The 18,117-nt window shown below is 43.2% G+C and overlaps 1 protein-coding gene across 3 annotated transcripts in view; it reads left to right on the forward strand.

The window, feature by feature from the left end:
- RAB1A (RAB1A, member RAS oncogene family) overlaps positions 1-12,718 on the forward strand; it is a 64,934-nt gene extending 52,216 nt beyond the window's left edge. For all 3 annotated transcript variants that reach the window (XM_029593620.1, XM_029593621.1, XM_029593619.1), the window contains 4 exons: positions 1,626-1,721; positions 3,657-3,752; positions 10,139-10,270; positions 10,847-12,718. In XM_029593620.1, coding sequence (XP_029449480.1) covers positions 1,626-1,721; positions 3,657-3,752; positions 10,139-10,270; positions 10,847-11,044 — 522 coding nt within the window. In that variant the 3' untranslated portion in view covers positions 11,045-12,718. The remainder of the gene's footprint in view (positions 1-1,625; positions 1,722-3,656; positions 3,753-10,138; positions 10,271-10,846) is intronic.
- The last annotated feature ends 5,399 nt before the right edge of the window (positions 12,719-18,117 follow it).

Here is an 18,117-nt window from a genome sequence, read left to right on the forward strand (position 1 = left end):
AAGCAGGTATGATGGCTTTAAGAATCCCATCAGGTAGGTACTGGAACTCTTCAGCCTCTCATTAGGTTTGTTAATCTCTTGCCGAATTCATGGCACAATGTTAGTCTGACCAGTAGTTTCCCCACTGTAAATGCCCTTGGAGAATTACTCCTCACAGCACTAAAGAGGCTAGGAGTGGGGAGGGGATGTCATAGGCCTGTCTCCCCAGATTAACCTTGGGTTCCTCTTGATTGCTCACTACGTATATTATGCAAGCTCCTAACTCTTTTTTGTTTAAAAGAGCATTAAAACAGCAGCTCCCTTTTTGCTTTGTGAAAGGTGCTTGATGCTAGTCGCACAGTGAAGGTTACAGGTAGAGAGATGCTGCTTTCAAAGGATTTTACAGCTGCTCATTCTCCCTTTAACTGATGAAGATTGGCTTTGAAAACTCACTTGTGAAAACCTTTCAGATTTAAATAAAGGTATTAAACCTGCTTGTGCACAGCATGATTGACTTGTGTACATAGGTGGTGGTCATCTTTTTAAAATCTGTTTTAAACAATTACTTACTTTATTATACCACACCATAAGCAAGACTATCAGAGCGGTTTACAATGAAAGCATCCATTAAAAAATATATCGGTCATTTAAGCTCTTTTTGTCCTTTCTTTGAGCTGGCAGAGCAGAGGGTTACATGCTCACATGGTATTGGTACCTGCTGCTGACTAGTAAGGCTGCTTAGCGTCTGGACTGAATGTGGCACTGATGTTCTTAGCGTTGAAACTTTTTTTTTTTTCTGCCCCCTCATTGAATATTCATAGCATAAGAACATAAGACTTTCCATACTGAGTCAGACCAAAGGTCCATCAAGCCCAGGATCCTGTTTCTAACAGTGGACAATCCAGGTCAAAAGTACTGGACAGGGTCCCAAAAGGTCAATAGGTTCCATGTTGCTTAGTCCAGGGATAAGAACATAAGAAAATGCCATACTGGGTCAGACCAAGGGTCCATCAGGCCCAGCATCCTGTTTCCAACAGTGGCCAATCCAGGCCATAAGAACCTGGCAAGTACCCAAAAACTAAGTGCATTTCCCCCAAGTCCAGCTTAATAGTAGAAGTATGGTGACAAGCTGGAGTTGGGACACACTGGAAGGGAAGTCCTCCCAGCATCCACAAAGCCATTTTACCCCCGTTAGTGCCGCGCCTTCCCCGCAGCTACATCACAACACGTTTCGCTGTGCCGTGTGGAGGCGGTGGCTGAAGCTTTCTTAGCACAGGCACATTGATATTCCAAAATATGTGCTCCTGTGTCCTAGCTGGCGTGAAGTGTGTGCAATCCTGCAGGAGGATCTTCTCATTGAACCATGATGGATGTACTTAAATAGCCAAGAAACTCTGTGCACCCATTCTATATGATGACCAAGTTTCTCATTTTACTGTTCTGTTCTTAGGGCAGAAGCCCAAGTCCTTTTTACGATCCTGTTTTTGTTTTATGATTTTAAGTTTTGCATAACTTTATACTATAGCTGTGAAATGTTTTTATAGATTGTCACCTAAGATGGGATAGAGTACAAATCTTTAATAGAAAATAGAGCTCAGGATTTGTTCCATTACTAAATTCAGTTTCTTTTGTTTTTCGTTTTGCAGGATGACACATATACAGAAAGTTACATCAGTACAATCGGTGTGGATTTTAAAATCAGAACTATAGAGTTAGACGGAAAAACAATCAAACTTCAAATAGTAAGTGTCTGGGTATTGGTGCTGGGGAAGGAAAGGTTGGCAGCCATAAGCAAAAGACCCATCAAACTCAATGCAGCTAATTCCAGGCTTCCCTAGGATTCTTTCTATGCCTGGTTTTACAAATGCTAGCATAATAGTGCCTGAAGATTGATTTTAACAGGGGCTTGTCTTGAGTGCAGACCTGGGATCTCCTAGGGTTCAGGGGTGCTGGAATAATGTGAAATCCAGCTGGAAAGTCTGGGGCATTGGAACTATTCTTTTTTTTTAATTTAAATAAAACCTTCAACAACTTTAAACACTTATAAAACAAAACCTGTCAGCACAACTTAAAGCAGTATTGCATCCTTCAGGCAAGTTTGCTAAGATAAGGATTAGCTTCTCTCTTAGAGAGAAGTAACTGAGGACATGTTAAAAAAAAAAACAAAACTGAAAGCTCTCCAGAGCCAGGAGCTGCCTAAGCTCCTTGATATAGAAACAAATCTATCACCTGCCCTGCCAGTGCCCAATTTGCTGGATCACCATTAACCACAGAGCGGTGATGCTCCAGTGCTGGGGAGAGAGCAGCCAATTGCACAGGTTGATTTCCCTTGTGATGGATCATGCAGAGGCACCATAATCTAGCGCTGGGGGAGGAAGCAGCAGACTGCGTGGACTTAATCCTGTCCGAACAATCCAATAGATGCACGTAAACAGACTACAAGATACCAAGGCTTAGTTGAGCTGAAGATAACTACAGGTCCCTGTGATAGTTTGGCACCCCCTGTGTCTATATGCAGAATCTGTGACTGTAGCGAGAGAAGCAATACCAAGGCAGAGCAGAGAAAAATCACCAAACAATTCCTGACAGAAGACAGAAAAAACAAAAACGCACACTCTGCCGAATACAGAACTTTAGTACAAGAGGATTTTAAAAAGTTCACACCTGAGCCAGCATGGTCAAGAAATGCATCCTGCACCCGATGTTGGTGTTTTGTACTGTACCCACTTTGTCAGTATCTGGTGAAACTTTTTTTCTTTGGTCCCTGTGGAGAACAGATTCTTTGTTTCCTGCACCCTTGTATGTGCCCTTGATGCTGCTTTTAGGGTAAGTTGATGTGAAAGATATCAATTCTCTGGGCTGACGCCTTGGCTCAGGCCACTCCAAGTTTGGAACCCCAGTCTGATCGGGCCTGTTGAATCTGGGCATGCTGCAGAGATGGCAAGAGTGCAAACTACCTACCACTAAGCAAGAATGAGGGAGCACCTCAAGGGAAGTCTCTCTCTAGCTCTGTGGCCAGAAAAAGGACTCCTGGCAACCTAGGCATGACTGTTTTGAAGGGGCAGGAGCAGCAGACTCTGAAAATACTGAAAGGGGAGCAAAAATCAAGAGAGCAAACATTGAGTCTCTTAATGAAAACTTCCAGGGCTTGAATCTACCACAAAACTAATTGCCTTGAAGATGGTGCAGCCAGAGTGACCGTACATCACTCTGACCGCACAGTGATTGTACATTCCAGCAGTATTGCATACTTCCCTAAGGAATCCAGCTGCAGTGGTGGGAAGGGTATTGAAATCAAACAGAAAAAAAAATGACTTTGCAAGATGGAGAGGAATTGTGCCATATGTGGGACTTGGCGATAACAAATTCCACTTCGAAATAGTAATACTGAGAAACACTGGGTGCTCTCTCTAACCAGCATAAACCACTGCTGTTATGTAACGTTCACTGCATGTGCCGAATAACAATGTAAGATCTGATTTCCCAGGTTCTGCTGCTTGTGATTTGAGGAGTAGCTTAGGTAGCAGGAAGTGGGTTGGCTGACATCCAATGCCCTTGAGATTTTGTGGCAGAAGGAATGTAGTATTTCCGTTGTCATACCTTGTAGGGGGCTATTTAATTTATTGAATAATAATTGATTCATACTTTATTTTTATTTATTTATTTTTTTAATATAGTGGGATACAGCAGGACAGGAAAGGTTTCGAACAATCACCTCCAGTTATTACAGAGGAGCACATGGCATCATAGTTGTGTATGATGTCACAGACCAGGTAAACTGATTTAATAATGATCGTTCATGTATCGGGTTAAGAATTAAAGGAACTCTCCAGAACTCCTTGTGCCTTCCCAATTGTCTCATTTTAGGAACATTCTGGAACAGTGTGTGCAGAAAAATATTCCCAGGATGCTTTGTTCTTAATTATGGAGAATTTTTAAAATCAACTGTTAGTATAGCATTTATTTAAAACATTAGGGCCCTGTTGACTGGGTCTGTACCAAGTCATCCAAATGTTTAGATCCTTTTCAGGCTTTGTCATTTCCTCTAAAGATGACATTTGGCATGCTGGCAGCCAGTCAGAACAGCTCGCTCAGTGGCAGCTCTCAGGTTGGTTGCACCTTTCACTGTCTCAAGTCAAGTGAGTAGAATCAGCAACCAATCACAAGAAAGCGGAGGATGACGCTGTCCTTTCTGATTGGTTGCCAGTTCTGGGAATGTTTCTGTGCAGAGGTCTCTTAGATATGAGTGTAAGAAAATAGTAAACAAAACCATTAATTTGTGGGTCATGATTCTCCAAAATATGGTGAATTTTCTCTTGATTTGGTTTTACATTCCATCTTTCTAGTAAAGAAAAAAAAGAAAATATGCTACTTAAGATAGCAATCAGTAAAATACATCTAATAAAAACATAAAACTAATCTTCATAATATTGCCAGAAGGATAAAATTACCTATCAATTACCTAACCCCATCCCCGTACATAACTAAAACATCCTCTAGATCAGGGATGAGCAAAACGGAGCTAGGCCCCCTTAAGATGGATTATTGTGTGTGTGTGTGTGTATTACATATGTGAAGGGTATTCACCAGGCAGCTGAAAGCCCCCATTTTGTTTCTCCAAGTTTTGGAAAGGTGTAAGCTTGCACGCACGCAGAGGCAGAAACCCCTCACTAATATAGAGAGAAACAGACATCTCATACCCAGACAGACCAATAGAGTTCAGAGAGCCCGCTCCCCAGTTTGCTCACCCCCGCAGTATAAAAAGGTCAGACATTCATGTTTTATCAAACATTGATGTTATGAATCTACTAGTGATTGTGATATATTACAGAAGGACCTTGCAAGACTGGAAGATTGGGCATTCAAATGGCAGATGAAATTTAATGTGGACAAGTGCAAGGTGTTGCATATAGGGAAAAATAACCCTTGCTGTAGTTACACGATGTTAGGTTCCATATTAGGAGCTACCACCCAGGAAAAAGATCTAGGCATCATAGTGGATAATACTTTAAAATCGTCGGCTCAGTGTGCTGCAGCAGTCAAAAAAGCAAATAGAATGTTAGGAATTATTAGGAAGGGAATGGTTAATAAAATGGTAAATGTCATAATGTCTCTATATCGCTGCATGGTGAGACCGCACCTTGAATACTGTGTACAATTCTGGTCGCTGCATCTCAAAAAAGATATAGTTGTGATGGAGAAGGTACAGAGAAGGGCAACCAAAATGATAAAGGGGATGGAACAGCTTCCCTATGAGGAAAGGCTGAATAGGTTAGGGCTGTTCAGCTTGGAGAAGAGACGGCTGGGGGGGGATATGATAGAGGTCTTTAAGATCATGAGAGGTGTTGAACGAGTAGATGATCGGTTATTTACACTTTCGAATAATAGGACTGGGGGGCATTCCATGAAGTTAGCAAGTAACACATTTAAGACTAATCTGAGAGAATTCTTTTTCACTCAACGCACAATAAAGCTCTGGAATTTGTTGCCAGAGGATGTGGTTAGTGCAATTAGTGTAGCTGAGTTCAAAAAAGGTTTGGATAAGTTCTTGAAGGAGAAGTTCATTAACGGCTATTAATCAAGTTTACTTTGGGAATAGCCATTGCTATTAATTGCATCAGTAGCATGAGATCTTCTTAGTGTTTGGGTAATTGCCAGGTTCTTGTGGCCTGGTTTTGGCCTCTGTTGGAAACAGGATGCTGGGCTTGATGGACCCTTGGTCTGACCCAGCATGGCAGTTTATGTTCTTATGTAGTTTTGTACCTGTGTATGCAAGAAATCAGAATTCTTAAATCTTTTAGATGGAAAAGTGAAAACTTCTTTTTTTATTTTTTTTACTGATAAATTTGGCTTGGATTTGCTATTTTAAATGTTTATGTAGAGCAGAGGTGAGCAAACCCCGGGGGGCTTGAACAGTTCAGCAGGGGGCTGCCAGAACATAACAGTAAGTGACATAATTGTAAGCATGTCACGGCTTAACCATGGATGGGCTGGGGAGAGGAGCTTCTGCTAAGGCAGGCCCAGGTGGGGAGCTGCTTGTTCTGCAGCCGAACTGGATATGGGAACAGCCACTTAAGGATTCACAACCCAGGAAGACCTGTCACCCTCAGGCCTTCAGCCCAGGAGTTTCCGCTGCTGCCAGGTACCCTTTCAATGGACAGAGATGACAGCTGTTGCCCGGCAAGGGTGGGGAAAAGTGATTAGGTTAGAGAGGGGAGTGGGCAAAGAGGCCGGAGAGAAGGAGGAATTGGAGGGGAAAGTGGGAGGGGATGGAGAAGAGAATAAAGGCAAGAAATGTAAAAAAATAAGTAAATCAAAACATAAAAAGATAAAAATAAGGAAATCAAGAAAAATACAAAAATAGAAGAATTAGTGAAATCAGTAAAATTTTAAAAAAAGTTTGGAAGGGTGGGATGGAGTGGTTTTTCTCAGCTCCTAAAAGTTTGACTGGAACCGAAGTTTTTTTTTGTTTTGTTTTGTTTTTTTTTTTTTTTTTTTTTTTTTTTGAAAAATTTTCCATCCCTTACCATTGTGATGTATGATTGATGTCAATGTGCGTGATGTGGTCTGTCTGCTTGTTTCTCTCTCTCTCTGGCTGTGGATGTGTTTCTGTGTTTTTCTGTCTAGGTGTGGTATGTCTGTGACTCTGTGCCTATCCGGGTGTTGGGTTTCTGTCTCAGTCTGGGTATGGAGTAACTGTGTCCTGTGTGTGGGATCTGTGCCTGTCTTTCTGGGTATCTGTTTCACTCTGATCTGACTGTGGATTGTCTGGGTGTGGGATCTCTGCCTCTCGCTCCCTCCCTGTGTGTGTGAGAGCTTATTCCTTTCAAAATGGTGGCTTTGCACTGCCTGGCAAATATCCTTCACATATGTAGGTATATGTGGTATATACACACATGAATAGTAACCCATCTTGGGAGGCCCCCAACCAATTGCATAAATGGAAGGGGCACCGTGGCTTAGAGTTTTCTCACCGCTGTTATACTGTACCAATTGACCAACATTTAAAAAGCCAGAAAAAACATTGGAATACTGAATTTGAAAGTGATTCAAATGTTAGTGGCGTAATGAATATCAGTTTGAGACCCATGCAAGGTTACGTGTTATCCATCTTAGAGAATTCAGTTGAAAAGCAGTAAACAGATTCTGTTTAGATAACTGGGACAAAAGAGCAAAATGCATATTATCACAAATAAATGTTAGAGAGGATGTAGAATAGTTGAACCAGTCGACCTGTTTTCTTCATGCTCCAAATCCAAGAAGTGATGCTGAAATGAGTTTTACATGCCTCTGGAGGGGGGGGGGGTCTGTCTAGCAGCATGGTCATCCTACCACTGGAGACGACAAAAAAAAGCAAAATATTTATATAGGACATTTATAGTACCAGCTAAAAGGGGTGTCATGTTTTGTTGACTGAAACCAAATCCTCCACATGACATGTCTAAAACAGCATCCTGGAAATCCAGGAAAAGGAAAGGCGAGAGCCCCATGTCGAGCAGCAGGCCTGAGAAACACAGCACCAAGAAGGTCAGCTAGCAACTGCTGGGGTGCTTGTTTTGTCCATGGGAGTCTGCACAGGGTTTTGAGGACCTTGATTCCCAGCTGCGGTTGCCTCTTTTTATCCTTTCTGGCTTGTGACTGGAAATCCTCAGTATGGAGTTGTCGAAATCGTACAAGGTGCACTGCAGTAGCCCTTAACTTATGCCAGGAGCAGGTCTGTAAATTTTCCACACCGTTCCTTGGTTTCCGTAAGAGAGAAGCCATTGGCAAGAACCAAATATCTCCCCGGCGCATATTCCAGTTCCCAATATGGTGCTGGAGGCCATCATGGCATCTGGAAGTTTTTTCCCCACCAAATCTAAAAAACGAATTTGTCCAGAGTAATAGAATGGCTTCTCTCCGTAAGAATTGAGCTCTGTTAAAGTGAGGGAGTTTCTAGCCACTAACACACTGTGTCCAAGTTGTGGAAGCTGTGTTATAAAGGGGACCCCCTACGGTGACTGCTTCCCAGCTTAGTATGCATGGCCTTTGCTTCTAAAGAGAAGAGTCTTTATGCATAAAATCCCCAATAAAAGAAGCCCTGAATATTTTTAAATCACTTTTAAGTTGTATGTACGTTGTCGGAAGATTTTATGTAGCTAAAATATATTTTTGACCATATAAATATAACCACTTAAACACTACCACCTCTTCAGCCAAATTCTCTGCACAGAATTGCTGTGTTAACAGGTAGCTAGAAAAAAAGGAGCTGAGTGGCGGTGTTCCCAGGGAAGGATTTTCAAATACTTGGCTTTTTTTTTTTTTTGGGGGGGGGGGGGGGGGGTTGTAACTTCTTTTTATTGGTTTTTCAAATTCAGCCAGTTAGTCTAATATTCAGACACAAGGTTTATACACTTAATTTTAACCCATTCGGATTTGGATATTCTGCTGCAGCTAACTGCCTAAAGGCACCATTGAATATCTGGCTAAACCTAACCCAATTAATTTTGCTTTTTGGAAATCTACCCCCAATATTCCTTGTTTTAATTGGTCCATGCTGTGTAAAGGCTCTTGCAGACCTGTCTCTTCATCCTGCTAACCTCTAGAGGGCAGTGTACTAACAGGCAATGGACAAATGAGCGAGGCCTGTTGAGCTTTTCCCTAATGGGGCACGTGCAGCTTTACTCCCGGTGTAACTAGGAGTTTGTGTGCTAAATATGAGCAAAACCATATGCACAAATCGTTGCTCTTCCATGCAGATCCCATGGTAATTGAGGTACTAGCTGATACTCCCCAATGCAGAGAGGTGCATAGGAATACAAGAAGTGCAAAGCCCCTATGGGGCTGAGCCTGGAGTTTGTGGTGCGGGGGAGGTCCTGAGCTTGGCGTCTTCTGTGCATAAAACATGATCGATTGTGTGTTTTCTGCGTACAACCTATGGCCACAACTTTTATGCTCCTAATTCCTGTATTGTGCGTACAACTTCAGAGCATATAAATTGTGCTGATAACTTTTATGCGCACACACCATGGCCATGCTCCTGTCAGGTTATGTGCACAGTAACCGTTTGAGCACATAAATCATGTTTCTTAAGCATAAACCATGGTTTGTGCACATTAAACATGATGTATGCATGTGCTTCATTTTTGGTACATCTTTTTCAGGTTTCCATGCTTTTTTTTTTTTAATTTAACTTTTCTTTTTAGCAAGCATATTGAGAAAATGTGGCTGAAATACAACACCCGTTTTGTTTTTGGGTTTTTTTTTACTCTTGTCTTGTCTTTTGAATGCTTTAATTAAAATTGCAGTGAACACCACAGACAGCAGTCTCCAAATTCACAACTTCTAATTTATTTATTTTTCAATTTTCTGTTGAGGATATTGTGAAAAATAAAGCTCTTCTGGGACTTACCGTATATACTCATGTATAAGTCGATCTCGTGTGCAAGTTGAGGGTATCTTTTGTGCCCCTAAAATAAGATTTATCTGTCACCCATGGATAAGTCGAGAGTAAAACTTAGGGAACTTATGAAATGGTGAAATCACACTAAGAAACAAACTGATAAATAAAAGCGAATTTTTTTTAAAATTTATTTTTTAAGTGTCTCATAAGAAAATGTCCCTGCTGTATGAATCTTTCCCTCCCCCACTCTCCCAATCCCCCCCCCCCCCCCCAGACTCACCAAAAGTCCCTAGTGGTCCAGTGGGGAGCTTGGGCGCAATCTCCTGCTCCTGGGCCGTCGGCTGCCAGTAATGAAAATGGTGCCGGCAGCCCTTTGCCCTTACCATGTGACAGGGGCTACCGGTGCCATTGGCCAGCCCCTGTCACATGGAAGGGGTCGTCTATTGCTCCTATGTGACAGGGGCCGGCCAATGGCACATGGTAGCCCCTGTCACATGGTAAGGGCAAAGGGCTGCCGGCACCATTTTGATTACTGGCAGCCGACAGTACCGGAGCAGGAGATCACTCCCGGGCCCTTCGCTGGACCACCAGGAACATTCAGTGAGTTTTGAGGGGGTCGGGAAGGTGGGGGGCTGAGAATAATATGCATGTATAAGTCATGGTAGGTGGCATAGCCACAGACATGACATCCTCTGAAGAAAAATATTTTTACTCCACTGATTTGCTTTGAAAAGATTTTTTTTTTTTTTAACACTTTAAACATTTTGTATCTTCTAGGAGTCCTTCAATAATGTTAAACAGTGGCTGCAAGAAATCGACCGTTATGCCAGTGAAAACGTTAACAAGTTGTTGGTAGGGAACAAATGTGATTTGACCACAAAGAAAGTAGTAGACTACACAACAGCAAAGGTAACCCAAAGCATGTATATCATTGCTGAATCGTTTAAAAAGCTGAAATATGTATGAGCAGGATGGGGATGGGTGGCATGAACCTGTTAAAGCAAGAAAAATGAATATAAAGCTGCCAGGACCCTCAGATTTTCCCACGCAGTGCAAACAAAAATGATGTGAGATCACTAACCATGGTTATATGTCCTCCGTGTCCAGCGGATGTGGGACAGTCCATATGAGTGTGAGTTTAGCACTTCACTGGAGTATCTGTAGTGTGCAGTTGTGAATGGTTTGATTTTCCCCTTTGATGCTTCACTACCCTTCATTTGTGCTCCCAATCGCTGTTCAAAGGTAACAAAACCCATGCCTTTCCCTCATATGTAGAGAGGTGCTGTCTGTCCTAGGGCCTCAGATGCACAATGCTGGAGTCAGTTGCAGATACAAAATAAAATGTATAGATAATTATATGTGATGTGTTAAACAATTTTCCATGTAACAAATGTTACCAACGTTCTGAGAATAAACTTTGAAAAGGCTGACCAGCCTGTCTTATCTTAGTCATTTCTTTCACCTGCCCCGTTTTCCATTTTACAGGAATTTGCAGATTCCCTTGGCATTCCATTTTTGGAAACCAGCGCAAAAAATGCAACAAACGTAGAGCAGGCCTTCATGACGATGGCAGCCGAGATCAAGAAGCGGATGGGCCCTGGAGCAACAGCTGGCGGTGCAGAGAAGTCCAATGTGAAAATTCAGAGCACTCCAGTCAAGCAGTCTGGAGGCGGCTGCTGCTAAGATCCACCTCCCACATTTTTTTTTCTCCTCGCAGCAGTCAATTTGCAATCTGAACCTAAGTGACAAAAACAAAATTGCCTGAATTGTACTGTATGTAGCCGCACTACAGCAGATTCTTACCACCTCCCCAAAGGTCAGCGATTGTAAATGGTCAATACTGACTTTTTTTTTTATTCCCTTGACTCAAGACAGCTAACTTCATTTTCAGAACTGTTTTAAACCTTTTGTGTGCCGGTTTATAAATAATGTGTGTAATCCTTGTTGCTTTACTGATACCAGACTGTCTCCTGTGGTTGGTTAGAATATATTTTTTTTTTTGTTTTGCTGTTTCTATTGGGCATGTGTAGATGTCAGGTTTAGTCTTCTGAAGATGAAGTTCAGCCATTTTGTATCAACAGTGTCTGTCACTTTCCATTGCATAAAATAAAGTTTAGTGAGATGTTCAATGTAAGATTGGATTTGCTAGTTCTTTCTTGTAGCATTATAAATGGAAAGATTACACTCTGATTAATAGTTTCTTCATACTCTGCATATAATTTGTGGCTGCAGAATATTATAATTTGTTGCACAATATGTAACAAACTGAAGAAATGTTTAATAAATATTGTACTTATTGGAAGTAATATCAAACTGTATGGTGATAAGTATTGTCTTAATTCTTATAGATAAGGAGAGAGATTTCCTATTTCTTCCTGGGGGATTTTTGGCTTATATTGTGCCCAAAATGTAATTTAAATGTGCATTGGGTTGCTTTAGGTAAAACCCAGTGACAAATGGTCTGTCTTGAAGTTTAACTAGCAGGTAATTAGCCTCTTTAACATCACTAACAATTCAGAGAATTATATTTGTGTATGCGAATTGTCATGGAAACGGACAAGTGGGTTAACTAAAACGTGAAAGTGGTATTCTTGGAAGCTTAATACATTCTAAATGTACAGTATTTTTCCCTCGTTTAATCACTGAAACGTACACTTTTTGTTGGCTTTTCCATTTGGCTTTATTTAGAAACGTAGCTGTGAACGATCATCTGTGGCAGTGGTAGGTAATAGTGTATTTCACCCGATGTAATCTCAGACAGATTAACAAGTGAAGGTTGTGTACTGTTGCCAGTCTGTTATATTTTTTATATACAGTTATGCCTTGCTCTTAATCAAAAAATGTTTAAATTTTATGATCAGTTTAGACCAACATGTTAGACACATTATTCCATCCTAACCAAGGACTTCAGATAAGTAACATTGTCATTTTTATGGACTATGAAATAGCAAAAAAAAGAAAAAAAAAAGTATGTAGAAAGTGTAAAGCTTGTACCTAAAATTATAAATGAAAATTTTCTTAAATATGATGTACTGAATAGGTGAAACTTTCTTTTCTTGGACTATGCTAGTAGATGTGAGAGTGGAATTTGACTGGAGTTCAGGTCGCCGTGTACGATAAAATTGAGTACATGGCGAATAAACATGTCTCATGTCTGACTGTACAGAGTTCCTGGGTAAAAGGCATGGGACTAGGTTTACTGTTTTGGATTTAGTATTTGCATTGCAGCTGGACTCCCCAAAGCAGAGGGCATGAAGACTTGAAAGCGAGTGAGGATTAGGGAGTCGTCAGAAGTGGCCCCTATATCAGTCTGTTACTGTAAAAAAAAAAAAAAAAAAAAAAAAAAAAAAAAAAAAAGGTCCTGCAGCCAAGAGCACTGCGCTCTGCCACTGCACAGGCAGCAGAGCTCCTGGCAGTGAACTCCTGCATTTACAGCTTCCTTTGCTGCAGATGCTTGAAAAGCTTCTTTCTGTACACCTTTTTTTTTTTTTTTTAAATAAGATGGTCATTTTGGCACCATTGCGCTACGACACCCAATGTCCAAAAGTCGCATCAGCCAGCCAGAGGGCAGCTTGATCAATGCTTGGTGACATCACACAGCTGCTACATTGTCCTCTAAATTATTCCAACACAGTACCAAAGGTGTTTAAAAACGATACAACATTTTAAGTCTTCTATGCCTTTGTTTTTTTTTTCTGCTTATCCATTTTATAGCAAAGATAAGATTCCAGGGCTTTCATTGTAATATAATTAGTCTTAAGTGTGCAACAGCATTTTGCTTACAACCTTCTGCAAACTATGTGTGTGTAATGGAACTATAATCCAAACACTGACTAATTTTTATGTAGTCTATAAACATCTGACATGTCAAGAATAATCAACTCTCAGTTACGTTTATTTATGTGGGCTCCATAGCCATGATCTAGAAATCTTTATGCAATCTTTAAATAAACTATCAGGAAGCTTTACGTACATTTCCTGCTTTTGTTTTCAAGACTTGCAGCATTGTTCTGGAATTGAACTGTAGTGATACAAAAGACTGTCGACAGGGTGTCCCATGTGCTGGAGATTTTGATTTTGCAGTGCTAAGAGGCTCCAAGATGCCAGCAGCACAGAATCTCTTCTGATGCCCAGAGCTGTGGTAGCCTGGTGGTAATCCAAAAATGAAAGGACCCTCCTGCTACAGCTACTGGCAGCGCAGAGCCCTTGGTTAAATATCTGAAAATCCATAAGCCTTTCCTATCCTTGGCCAATGGGAATGTGTTTGGTGACCTTCCTTTGCACTGGGCGATTATAATCAGAGGCTCTCTGACCATTACATTCAGACCACATCAGATATGTTAGTTGTTAAATTAAACATCAGTTTTAAGGATGTTCTCTGGTTCACGACTGACAAAAGGATTCAAAATTAGCAGAGTAAATAGTAGGTTATCAGGCTCAGACATGAAGTGTTTGGTATCATTTAAAGCTATATTTAAAAAAAAAAAAATCTGTCACTTTCATGAATTTTGTGTGAATAAAAATGTGTATGTGTGGGGAGGGGGAAACTCTCGGCTAAAGGTTTTTTTTGTATTTTTTTTGTCTGTTTTGTTTAGTCTACTTGGCAATTTATAAGAGCTGTATGCACTATAAAAGGCTTCTGCCATGCATTCAGCAAGTAATAGTGTTATCAATTAAAAAGGGTACTGCTAAGGCCATCTGTGAAATTCTGTAAGCAGTTCCCCCAGTAATTCTCAATCTGGAGGAGCAGCAACATTATCAAAAAGTCAGAAATGCTGAACACTCCTGCATCAAATTGGCTGCTGTTGCACATTGTTACAACCAATCTCTGCCCATTTCCTCATCCAAAGATGGGAGCTACTTAATTTCTTTAATAGAACTATTTAATTAAGTTAACCTCATTTGTAAAGTATTGTTGTTCTTGCCCACTAGATGGTGTGCAGCTCTTAATGCATGTGAGCTAAAGACATCTCCTGTACCAATACTCTATAAAATATGCTAGTATTTGTTGTTATGCTACATATAATCAATACTTCATAAGTCATCTTTAAAATTATGTAGAATAAAAAAAAATTGGGGGGTTAAGCATATAAATATTAAAAACAATTTCAACTATTGAAAGTTGCATGGTTAATGTTTTAAATTATATAATGAGCCACCTGGGGGATGGCCTGTGCCCACATGCTCTCCTGTAATGACCCCGTATGACAGGAACTGGTGGAAGTCAAGTGTGGGCCTACTTTAGTGGGTCCTTGATTCTTGATGCTGAATATTAACATTTAACTGATTAAACAGTAAGATTTTAGTTGCCATTTAAAGGGTTAATATTTAACCTCCCTACTTCATATTTATTCTCCTAGGACAAGCAGTTTGATAGTCCTCACACATGGGTGACATCAGATGGAGGCTGGCACGGAAAACTGGCACATTGAGCAGCATGCACAGTATTGAACTATCCGCGCGTCCACGTGGGGTCCCTCAGTCTTTTCCGTGGAGCTATCATCGCGCAGTGTTGGAGCTCTGCTCTTTTTTTCAGTAATTTTAAAATATTTCATCGATTTGATTCTGATCTTTCCTGCACCCTACTTCCTACCTATGCAATCGATTCCCAGTGTGTCTTGCTCTCCGTGGCCACTTGCTGGGTCTGTTTTTGTCAATGGGGCCCCCCCCCCCCCCATATGTCCACGGACCATGTCCCTCTCAGATCCACGAAGTTTGTATCCTCTGCCTGGGGGCATCACATGATGTCAGGGGTTGTGATTTTTGAGAACAAATGACACCCCCCCCCCCCCCCCCCCCAAAGGCAGTCATGCCTGTCTAGACAAAATGGAGAAGCTCTGATTGGGGGCATTGACTCCGAGAGACTGCGGGGAACCGATGGACACAGAGCCTTCACTGTCCACTCCCCACTCCCCCACTGGGGCCCCCTCTGGAGAGAGGGGCCGGATATAGACTGTCATCTGTGTCTTCATGCTCCAGGACGTCTGTATCATCTCCATCCTCTTCTGCACCAGGGAACGACCAGGCCGAGCACAGAGGGAAGCCACAGAAGCATTGCCACCGGTCGCCATCTTTGCATGGCACCAGGCTCAGGTTGGCACTGGCATCAGCTGTGATGCCCCTGACGTGACCTTGCAGAGAGGAGGTGCCATCCTCCATCAAACCTGGGAGTCCCAGATGTTCCCCACTGATGCCAGTGCTGGGCACCGATCTCCCTTGATCTGGTGACACCTCCCCCTCCTCCATCCATCTTTTCTTCAATGGATTTTCAAGAGGAGTTGGACCACAGGATGCAGTTGGTGGTGGTCCGAGCCCTGCAGGGCATCGAGCCACCAGCAACACTGGTGCCGGAGCCTGCATCCTTGATGTTGGCACCACTGCTGGAGTGTGTCTGTCCTTGGCATCCTCCCCACACTGCTGGTGCCTGGGGGTCCCTCAAACTCCTGCCAGCTACCGTTGCTTCCTTCATCTGGTGCAACTCACATTGTGGGTTCCTCCAAGGACGAAGGCCCTGCACAGCCTGCAGCACCGCCGAGACCCTTGGTTCCTTGACTTGTATTCCCCGGTCTGGTTCCAAGTGTTTTGGGGGCTTTGGTGCCCTCGTTTTCTACATTGCCCATGGTGCCCAAGCTGAGGGGCCTGGGGGCACCCTTTGGCTCTCCGATCTTAGTGATGAAGATGCCCCATATGAGCCATGGGGGGATGATACCTCTGAATCCTGGCTTATCTGATGACTTGGGGGATCTTCCTTCAGACATGTCTCCTCAGGAGAAGCGGCGCTGGTTCCTGCCTGAGGACTTGATCTTTGTGGGTTTGTCCGGGCCTTGGCAGAAACCATTCCATTTCAACTTCTGACAGAAGAAGATGCCAGGCATAAGATGGAGGTTCTCCAGTGTCCCAAAGGAAGGGGTGGCTGTTCCTGTACATGAGATGTTCAAGGAGTTACTCCTTAGAATTTGGGATCACCCCATATCATGCCTCTGATAAATAGGCACAGATATGGGGTGATACCTGATGTGGTCTGTCCTGGTACAGCAGGCCCTGGGGTTTGAGAGGCATCACCTCCCACATCAGTCTATTGTGGTGGAGTCTGCTCTTAAGAATGCCAAGCATTCCCATACCTATGCTTCCGCCCCTCCAGATCGAGGGCACAGAGTACTGGATGCGCTGGGCAGGAGGGTGTTTTAGGATGCCATGTTGATCGCCCATATTGCTTCCTACCAGCTGTATATGACGGTACTCTCCGAACCTCTGGAAACAAGTCCAAGAGTTGTCCAAGCATCTACCTTAGTAGCAGGTTGCTTTTATGGTGCTTGTCCAGCAACACTTACTAGAATGTGGCAAGCACAAAGTGCACTCTACCTACGATAGGTTTGAAACGTCTGTTAATGAGGCAACGGGTGGCATTGGTGCCTGTAGGATGGCCTGACTCCAAGCCTCAGATCTCCAGCCAGAGGTCCAGGAGAAGCTCGCAGAACTCCCATGTACTGGCGAGAACCTTTAGTGATCAGGTGAGGGATGCTGTGGCTCAGTTGAAGGATCACCATGAGACCCTCCATCTTTTGGCCAGTACATCAGCCCTGCCATCCTCTGCCAGAAGTCCTCGTGGCAGTGCTCACTGAGGTCTTTTTACTGCCAGAGGAAATATCCTCCAGCCTCTCGTGCCCATGCTCAATGTGTGGGCTTTAGGAGCTGTCCCAGATAGTAGCAGACCCCCAAGTCTCCGATGGCACCCCAGCCAAGCCCCACTGTGGGGTTTTGATGGAGTGTGGGGGAGCATAAGCCAATTGACTGTTCTCGTGATACCAAGCCCTCCGGTCAGAGGCCAGCTACAGTTCTTCATGGACTGTTGGCTCAGTGTCACCTTGGACCAGTGGGTCCTGTTCAGCTAGAGTATCGACTCAACTTTCTGGGTGTTCTCATGGACACTCCCATGCCCCACTTGGGGTAAGTTCTTGCTTCAGGAAATACTCTTGGTGGAGCTCTCCACCCTCGTAACAGCCAGAGCAGTCTAACCTGTTCCATTGTGGCAGCAAGGGAGCGGGTTCTCTTCTTGCTATTTCCTAATTCCAAAGAGAACCGGGGGGGGGGGGCGCTCCACCATATTTTGGCCCTGAGATCTTTGAACTGGTTTCTAAAGAGAAAAATTCAAAATGCGCTCTCTGGGCATCCTTATTCCTCTCTTGCAAGGAGGGGACTGACTTTGTTCCCTTGCTCTCAAGGATACATATGCCCACATCAAAATCTTCCCCAGCCATAGGAAGTATCTTTGCTTTGTCGTGTGTGAGAGGCATTTCCAATACAGGATGTTGTCACTTGGTGCCCCCCCCCCCCCCCCCCTCTCTATCTTCACCAAGTGCTTAGCAGAGGTGGGATCGCACCTCTGCCATCTAGGGCTGCAGATGCTCTCCCCCCCCCCCCCCATTTGGACTGGCTGGTTGAGTGCCACCCAGGAGGGGGGCACTTTGCTCTCTGCACTTGACCATTTGGATGTTGGAGTCCCTCTGGTTTGTCATAAACTACCTGAAGTCCCATCTAACTCAGCTGCAGTTGAGCTGGACACTGCTCAGGCCAGAACATATTTGCCCTGTGACCGGGCCCTCGCACTGGAATCCTGTGCGGATCTGGTTCCCTGGATCTGGCAGGTCTCGGCCCGCCTCATGCTCAGTCTTCTGGGTCACATGCTGCCTCTGTCCATGTTGGGCATCCAAATGGCAGATGAAATTTAATGTGGACAAGTATAAGGTTTTGCATAT

Source organism: Rhinatrema bivittatum, chromosome 3, assembly GCF_901001135.1.
Source record: "Rhinatrema bivittatum chromosome 3, aRhiBiv1.1, whole genome shotgun sequence".
In the NCBI taxonomy this organism is placed as follows: Eukaryota; Metazoa; Chordata; class Amphibia; order Gymnophiona; family Rhinatrematidae; genus Rhinatrema; species Rhinatrema bivittatum.